Source organism: Penaeus monodon, chromosome 6 (assembly GCF_015228065.2).
Source record: "Penaeus monodon isolate SGIC_2016 chromosome 6, NSTDA_Pmon_1, whole genome shotgun sequence".
Taxonomy (NCBI): Eukaryota; Metazoa; Arthropoda; class Malacostraca; order Decapoda; family Penaeidae; genus Penaeus; species Penaeus monodon.
In genome coordinates, this window is record NC_051391.1 from 43,798,024 (window position 1) to 43,808,023 (window position 10,000).

Genomic DNA, 10,000 nt, shown 5'->3' on the forward strand with positions numbered 1-10,000 from the left:
GTACCCACGTATGCATGTATCTCCCCACTCGGCCGCGCATACATGTGTACACGCTCGTGCGTACGGACACATTCCTCCACGTCCGAAGCAACCACAAGTGCGCGAATCCTTGCGCCGCTGCCAAGGACGTGGCCCGCGCATTGCCCTCTTTTGCCCCCCTCCCCCCTCTCCCCCTTGCCTCCTCTCCCCTCCTCCTTGCCGTTTCTCTTCTTCTTCCTCTTCCCTCCTGCTCCTCTCCCTCTCTTTCCTCTAGGCACCCCCCCCCTCTTACCCTCATTCTTCTCCCTCTCCTTCACCCTTTTCCTCTCTCTTTCCCTCCCCTTCCCCTCTCTCTCTCTCTCTCTCTCTCTCTCTCTCTCTCTCTCCCTTCCCTCCCTCTTTCTCTCTCTCCCTTCCCCGTCTCTCTTTCTCCCTCCTCTCTCTCTCACCCTCATTCCTTCCCCTCCCCCCTCTCTCTTTCTCCCTCCCCTTCCCCTCCCCTCCCTCCGTGGCGTTATGACCCCCCCCCCGTCCCCTCCTCCTGCCGGGTGAATGCCCCGAGGGACCCGGCGTGAGGCAGGAGCGCGGGGGGGGGGGGGGGAAATCATCGGTCCATCTATTCCCCTAATCATTTATTTACTTATTTATCGCTTCCTCTGTTTGTAGGATGTATCTCCATGTTTATTTATTCCCTTATGTATCTCTATGCTTATTTATTATTAGTTTGTGTATCCAGCCATTTGTCATGTATTTGTGTTGATGTAAGGATTCACTTTTTAATTCTTTTTTTTTCTATTCATTCATTTACCTTCGCATGTGATGTATTTCATATGTTATCTGAGAATATTGATTAAAAAAGAAAAAAATACATAAAACTGGTTTAACTATAAACACTTAAGATAATACAAAATCAACAATAAAAAAACATCTAAAATATATACTTAGTCATAAAACAACTAAAAATAGATAAATATGTAACATAATTTCAAAATCTGTCACACACAATGCAATTTTCATTTTTTCCCCCGAGCAACACATATTTTTCGGTTCAGTGATCACGTGATTCAACTTCCCGCGAATAATCTATCAAACGCTATTTAACAGGATAACGAACATCCCTTTTGACCTATTAATATTTGATCATTAATATTTATCTAGCCAGATGGTCAGGAACAGTGTACTTAATATCAATAAAATACTAAAGTAATGGTTCGCCTAATCTTATCGTAAAGTTAATCCTCTACGATTCAAAGAGAAGTAAATCGTAAGCATAAATCCCTATTTTCTCGTTACAAGATAAATCCCCAATTGCTTTCTCTTATTAACTGATGCAGTCGACTCTACTGATCAGTTTACTAACCCATTCGCAACTTCGTATTCTCCAGTAAATAATCACACCCTATTTATTAATACGTGGATTTATATACCTATTTCAGTTCATCTATTTATCTGTCTATCCAAATATTCTCTTCATAATAATCCTTTCTTCTGACATAAACCATCCCCCTCCCCGACAGCTATACCCTAATACTCCCATATCCTAATATTCAACACCCTGTTACCTAAATACCCCCATACCACGATACCCTAATACCTTCATACGCCCATACCCCAATACCCCGTTACCTCATACCCCAATGCCCCCAAGGGAACCACACACACACAAGCACCCGGGACTTACTCCAAGGGGGGTGAGGGAGTTCCTCTTCCTCTCATTGATCTGCAGGAGCCTCTCGATGTCCTCGTCGGGGTGGGTGGCCGTGGAGTTGTCGGTGGAGGAGGCCAGGGACGCCACGGACTCCCTGCCGGAGATCCTGCCGGCGGAGCCCACCAGCGGCGACGGGGAGGCGCTCTTCTGGCCGACGCCCTCGTCAAGCGACCCCGTCGACTCATCTGCGGGGGAGGACGGGCGCCGTTAGTCACGTGGTCTTGCTGTGATTATTATTATCATTATTATTATTATTATTATTATTATTATTATTATTATTATGTTTTTTTTTTTTTTTTTTTTATGTTGTTGTTGTTGTTGTTGTTGTTGTTTTGTTGTTATTATTATTATTATTATTACTATTATTGTTAACTTAATTATTCATTTTGTTTTGTTATCAATACTCATGATTGTTGTAGTATTACCATCATTATTATTTTTGTTATTACTATTAATATTATTGTTGTTTTCATCACTATTACCATTATCATTATTACTATTATCATCAGTATCAAAATTATTATCAAAAATATGCTTATTATTATTACCATAATTTTCATAACTATTACTGTTAGTTACCAGCATTTTTATAACCATTATTATTGTTATTATCTTTACTCTTATCATTATCAATAGTATCATACTTATCATTATCGTCGTTACTCTTATGTTATTTGCTTATCATCCATACCAAGTTTTTTTTTCAGCCCGTTAATTTAATTATGAAAATCCATTACTATATTCTATGATAAGTATTTCAATAAACCTCCTTTTAACGCTTGGGGCGTGTGTGAGAGCGGGGGGGGGGGGGGTAATCATCAGCTTACTTGGGGGGAGGGGGGGGAGGTGGATTACCTGCTTAATATGTTAATTGTTAATTGACGCTTAATTAAGGGGTGGAGTGCGAATGACCTGCGTGGATAAAGGTTAATTGAATACCAATGGAGTAACTTACTAATACTCGGAAATCATTCACTTATAGAGAATTACTCGTTTGTTGATAACTACCGCCTCGTCTCATCCATCAATAAAATTACTCATTTGGCCAGACCTTCCCTCGTTAAGCGGTTCCTGTCGGCTGGATGCGCCGAGACACTTTCGAGCGCGTTCGTTCGCAAAATTCTACGTTAACTTTCGGGAAAAAATAAGGTTTGTCTTGCGGAAATATGCAATTGATTTTTTTTTTTTTGAGAGAGATGTTTTAATTATTTTCCGTTCCCTTCCTTGACGTATATTTTCTTTTTTTTTATAATCAAGCAACGGCCGATGGAATGTCAGGTATACATGTTATGCGCGCACACGCACGCATGCACGCACGCACGCACGCACGCACGCACGCACGCACGCACACACACACACACACACACACACACACACACACACACACACACACACACACACACACACACACACACACACACACACACACACACACACACACACACGGAGAGTGCAGTGCATCGCCCACTGCAGTACAGCTCTTACATGCTGTTGAATACGGAGAAGACCGAGCAATGAGTGGTCTAGTCTGCTAACCGTGAGGTTATGTAAATGTGCATAGTTCATGTTGAAAGAATATTTTGGGTTATAAAGTGAACGAAGAAGTGAAAATCTGAAAAAGACTGGCGGGACGTGAGAGCGAAGGTAATGAAGGAGAGAAGTTACCGCGAGTTCAGCTCTGATTTTGTCTTTGTTTAATGGGTAAGAACTAAGATCAGACCAGGAAAATGAAGTTAGCGGAAGCAGCAGTTAAGAAATGAGGCTCTTGAAGCCAAGATAGACAGTCTGGAGGCAGAATATTTAAAAAATACGCGAAGACAACGTAAAATTGAGAGGAATTGCTGGATAATTTACACAGATAATACTGAAAAGTCTGACATGAAAATCAAAGAACTCAAGGAAACGGTTGAAAAAGTAGAAACCAAGACTGGTAATCGAAGAAAGAAAAAAAAGGAAACAGTGAAAGGAATTGGGAAAAGAAGTTAGAAAAGACATCAAAATCACAAAGGAAGAATTAAAGAGACAGCTTGCAGTGATGGTAAAGAAAAAAACAATTTAAGTTCCACCCTGGGCAACACGCAAGGAATATTGCTAATCCGGCTGATGTAAACAAGGCCATAGTCATAGTTATAGAAGACGGAATCGAACGATACAACGAAGACAAGAAATTGATTGGCAATATTCTCAGACTCATAATTCCCGAATGCTCGTAGCAGAATATTATAGCTCAAGAAGTTGGGGTTATTCGAAAGGGAAAGAAACGCCCTGTAAAAGTTACATTCACGATTAAGCAAAAGGTAACTGATGTAATAAGGAAAGCTAAAGTCCTGGTCACCCAAGAAGAACGTAAGAAAATCTGGATAAGAGAAAATAAGACCAAAGTTGACAGAGAAATAGTGCAGTGTACCGTGTACATGCCACCTCATGGCCACAAGAAATTTACCAAAAACTTATTCAGGAAACGTTAAAGAGCCTGGAAGAATTGCTACAACTTTCGGAAACTAAAGCAAAAGAAATTCTTGTAACGGGGGATTTTAATAGCAAAATTGACTGGGAAAGTTTCGATCCCAGAGCTCAGCCAGATTCGTGGAATGCAAAATTACTATTCATAAATGAATTCCGTCTTCTCCAAAATGTAACAGATCGTACCAGGGTAAGAAGGCGAGGAAGATTGTTTGTGCATGACCTAATATTCACAAAGCATAAAACTGACATTAAGGATATGGAGCACTGTCCTCCTCTAGAAAAAAAGAGACTATGTAGTAATTAAAATACTATCTGCTACAGAAAAAAACTCATCGTAAGTGAGGGAAAGCACAATTACAAGAGAAGTGATTATAAAAGCCTTAAAGATCTCCTTGATGGCACAAACTACGAATATCTCTTGGGCGAAGAGAACCTTGAAATGCAGTATTCAAAAAAGGAGCAGAAAATTTTGTATCAAGATTCAGAACTGAAGCAAGAAATGGCCCAAAGTGGTTCAATGATAAATGCAAGAAAATAGAAAACAAGGAGTTCCTATGGAAGAGGTTCAGAGGACTTAGATCTCAGACATAGATGAGTATACCCAAACTATGAGGGAGGCGAAATTATACTTTGAAAAGGATATAATCAATAAATGTACAAATCAACCCAAACTCTTCTTTAACTACATAAATAGTAAGGGTAAAAGTAGAGATTAGATGTTCGGAGAAAGTAAAAATCCCAATACCAATACAAATTAGGAGATGCAGTATTAATCCCAGCAGATAAGGAAAAAGGGGCCTTAGAATAACCACAAACAGGAACCTAAGCCCAGATGATCATATAAATGAAAATATCCATAAAATGCTAGGGTTGACTGCCAACATGAAGAGAGCATTCGTGTATATGGACGAAGATATGGTAAAAGATCATTACAACCATCACAAAACCTGGTCTAGAGTGGTCTAGAGTGCAATGGTATGGAGTCCACGCTTAAAAAAGGATATAGATAAAGCGTAAAGGGTTCAAAGAGCAGCCACAAGATGGGCACCTACTCTAAGAGATATGAGCTACGATGAAAGACTACGGAAAACGGGACTTACTATTTTGGAAGAAAGAAGAAAAAGGGGTGACATGATTATGATGTTCAATTATGTTACAGGGAAAGGTGAAGAAAGACAAATATGACTTTATAATTTTGAACGCATGAAGGACGAGAGGACATAACGAAAAGTTGAAAGTAAAAAGAGGCGAGAAAGATGTCAAAAAGTTCTGTTTCCCAAACAGAACTATTGAAACATGGAACAATCTTTCAAATAACGTTGTAGGTGCCAAAGATTTTAAAAGTTGTGCGATAATTTAAACATAGCAGACGGGACCATCTGAGCTTAGCTCTTCCCCCGTATTCAAACAACTAGGGAAGACCAACTAGGTAAAAACACAAACAAACAAACACAAACACACACACACACACACACACACACACACACACACACACACACACACACACACACACACACACACACACACACACATAAAAATAATTCTATAAAAATCCATAAAAATAGTATGTAATACCATGCAGGCACTCTGCAGGCCAACAGGTAAAGCAATTTTCGAGACCGTTCGACGGAGAGCTGATCCCGGGACAATCCTCGCTCGCAAAATCTAAGCGTATGACAAAGGTAATATATATTTTTTCTCTTCAGTGAAAGTGCGCGGTGCATTAACCCCTCGCCACCCACCCCACCCCGCCCACCCGTCGCCCCCACCCCAGCACGCCCACCGAACCCTCCCGTTTCAATCACACTTTCTCAGCCGCTTCCATCCCCCTCCCTGTTTGTTTGTCTGTAGGCCCTTCTGTCTGTTTTTGTGTGTGTGTGTGTGTGTGTGTGTGTGTGTGTGTGTGTGTGTGTGTGTGTGTGTGTGTGTGTGTGTGTGTGTGTGTGTGTGTGTGTGTGTGTGTGTGTGTGTGTGTCCTGTCTCTCTCTCTATCTATCTTCCTCTTATCCCTCCACTGGACATAATATATAAATCAAATCAAACCAAATCAAATCTCTATCTTCTTCTCCTCCCTATCTCTCTCTCTCTCTCTCTTTTCCTCTCCTCTCTCTCTCTCCTTTCCTCTCCTCCCCCCATCTCTCTCTCTTCCTCTCCTCCCTCTCTCTCTCAACCCTTTTTTTCTCTGCCACCTCTCTTCCCCTCTCTCTCTCCACTCCTTCCCTTTGCCTCTTCCTTCTTCCATACAGAAAACGTGGATGTTCCGCCCATTATCGACCCATCCGTTACAGAGTGCCAGTCCGGAAAAGTCTCCGGGCCCGAAAAGTGCCATATATTGCATCACCAATTCAGACACGCCAACCCCGGCGCAGAATCTTTCTCAGCCTTTCTCTTGCGCCCAGTCTCTGTGTGTCCGTCTCTCCTGGTCATTCTCTCTTATTTACGTGTCTGTTTCTTTGTCTGTTTGTCTGTCTCTGTCTCTCTCTCTCTATCTCTGTCTCTATGTATCTCCATCTCCATCTCTCTCTCCCTCTCCCTGTTTCTCTCTCTTCCTCTCTCCGTGCCAATCAGTCTGTCTCTTTCAACAGCAACACATAAAGTTGATATCCTTCCCAACACCTAACACAAAAATGACACATCCCCGCGCGATCAGACATCTCGGCGTCACATTTTAAACACATCATGACCCCAATCACCCCAGCGAGTGCCATACACACTGGCTCTCATGGCACTTCCTTGGGATTACGATGATAGGGATTGGGATAGGGAGTGATTTTTACTGAAAAGTTTTTTTTTGCGTTGTGGCTCTTCTTTCATTTGTTTGTTTGTTTTTGTTTTAATCTTCGTTAATCATTTTGATGATATTCTTATTTTTGTTTTCTTTCTTCTATCTTTCTTATATATATATTTTTTTTTTCCCACACCTACACACACACACACACACACACACACACACACACACACACACACACACACACACACACACACACACACACACACACACACACATATGTGTATATAAATATGTATGTATATATATATATATATATATATATATATATATATATATATATATATATCCCCCCCCAACATCTACAGTTTTTCTTTCAAATTTATCATCACTTTCATTCTTCTCTTTCTACGTTTCATTACTTTGTTCCTATCTTGCTCTTACCAGTCTTCATTGCATTCTTTCCTTTACTCATTACGTTTTTCCAATCTCTCTCTCTCTCTCTCTCTCTCTCTCTCTCTCTCTCTCTCTTCCTCTCTCTTCCTCTCTCTTCCTCTCTCTTCCTCTCTCTTCCTCTCTCTCCTCCTCTTCCTCCCTCTTCCCACCTCTTCCCACCTCTTCCCACCTCTTCCCACCTCTTCCCACCTCTTCCTCCCTCTTCCTCCCTCTCCCTCTCTTTTACCTACTCTTTTCTCACCCTGAATGAAATATCTAACGTATCACCCGTCACCATAGCCACAATTCAAGGATGGTGCGACGGTGCACTACCATTCTCATGATTACAATTTTAACTGCTGACTGGGTGGGGCTGCTAACGGTGCATGCGGGGGGGGGGGGGAGGGGGAAGGCGGTGGGAGGCAGAGGAGTAGAGGGGTGGGAAGGCAGAGAGGGAAGCAGTGGGCACGGCAAAGGAGAAGAGGTGAGGAGGAAGGAGAAGAGGAGGGGGAGGGAGAGGGGGGAAGGGAGGGAGCAAGGGAGGCAGGGGAAGAGGAGGGAAAGAAAGGGAGAGAAGAGGGAGGGGAAGGGAAGGACAGGAGGGGGGAAGCGAGGCGGGGGGAAAAGAGTGGGGAGATTAGGAGGAGGTGGGGAGGGGGATGGGATGGGATTTAGAAGCAAAAGAGTTAAGAAAATTTAGACGAGTGTGGATCAGTTAACAATCATGATTGTTTTTAAACGAGCCGCGGTGGAATAATTGAGTTGGGGAGGATTAGGAGGGAGGAAGGAAGAGCAGGAGGAGGGAACGGAACTTCTATAAAAGAGTAATAAATAATTTTAATATCTGTTACGTATATTAGACAATTCTATAGATTTTTTTCTAACAGCTCTCTATACTAAAAAATTTGGCGTATGGGATAGGCAGAGAGAAAAAAACGATGGAGAGGATGAAAGGAAAAAGATATGAAAAGACGAATATGAAAAAAGCAAAGCAACTACAAGAAGGTATAAGGAAACACAGAAACAAAACCCGACTTGGCAGCGATGACATACCACTGTGAAAAAACAATGACAACAACAGAAATCCATGAAAAAAACAAGACAAAACCCAGCCCTTTGGCACGCCCGACCTCCACATCCCACGCCCACCACCCACAGCCCCCTCCCACTTCCTTCAACACAACCGAAGCTCCGCTCTTCCCCGGCTCAGTCTCGCACCTCACCCCTACCCCACCCCCCCCCTCACCCCATCACACACACCCACACACATCACACACAAACACAACACACACACACACACACACACACACACACACTCCTACCTACCCCTTTCCGCCTCCCCCTCGCAGCCAAGACATACTGAAGGCACAAGACTCTATTAAGTGGCTCGAGCCCAAGGGACACCCCCCCCCCCTCCCCCTCTCCCTCTACCCTCTTCACTTGAATTACGTGAGGGGGGGGGAGGGGGGTCAAGTGGGAAAAGAGAGGGGGTAGGGTGGGGGGGTATTGATGAGACAATTAATAAGTGAAGCGATGGAATGACTTTACTCCCAAGAAGGAATTTTGTTTATGTATATATATATATATATATATATATATACATATATATATATATATATATATATACATATATAAGTACATATATAAGTAGATATATAAGTATGGTGTGTGTGTGTGTGTGTGTGTGTGTTTGTGTGTGTGTGTGTGTGTGTGTGTGTGTGTGTGTGTGTGTGTGTGTGTGTGTGTGTGTGTGTGTGTGTGTGTGTGTGTGTGTGTAAATCAGAGACAGACCGAGAGATGGATAGACATGTGAAGATTATTACATAGACAGAAAGATATGAGGGGAGAACAAAAAAATCCTCCGAGCAAGTCACTTCAACCACCAACCACAATCACTCTACCTTTCCCACCCGTCGCTTCCGATGTAGGGAAAAAGAACGGCGATGCCACCCTTAGAAACAAGGCAAACAACCAAACGACGGCCGCGCCAACCCCAGTCCAAACGGGGAACCGAATCACCCGCTTTAGTCTACGGGATTCCACTCCCTATTTCACCCACACGCTCCCCGTCCCTGTCGCTTCGCCCTCCTCCTTCCTCTCACTCCCCTTTAAACTTGCCTTTCCTCAATGTTACTCCCTCAACCTTCCCTAAATCTTCCTCCCAACTTGGCTCTCCAAGCTCCAAACCTTACATTAATTCCCTTAATTTCACCTGAAGCTTCATAACGTCCCCTAAAAAATTCACAAAAACTTCAATACTTCACCTAAAGCTTCATAATTCCAGTTAAAACTTCAAAAATTTCCCTAAAGACATCAAAACTTTCCTTAAGACTTCAAAACTTCCCCTTAAGACTTCAATACTTCACCTAAATTTTTACAACTTCACCTACAGAGTTTAGAACTTCCCCTTAAAACTTCAGAATATCACCTGGAAACTTCAACACTTCAACCTAAATTTCCCCTGAAGCTTCCAAACTTCCCCCGAGGGCTTCCAAAACTTCACCTAAACCCTTCTCAACTTCCCCTAAAGGCTACCAAACTTAACCTCAAAGCTTCAGCCACGAGTCTACAGATCTCAGACCTGCGCATGTACATTCCCTAATGTATTCCAAGCCTGTATGATACACTATCCCAATAAAGGTGTAGCCCCCATGCACGCGCGCTGATGTATGTATGATCGACGC

The 10,000-nt window shown here is 42.6% G+C and overlaps 1 protein-coding gene across 1 annotated transcript in view; it reads right to left on the reverse strand.

Annotated features, from left to right (window-relative positions):
• The window catches only part of LOC119574504, a 287,095-nt gene that overhangs the window by 42,923 nt on the left and 234,172 nt on the right, over positions 1-10,000 (reverse strand). The window contains 1 exon segment of the mRNA XM_037921763.1: positions 1,661-1,872. Coding sequence (XP_037777691.1) covers positions 1,661-1,872 — 212 coding nt within the window.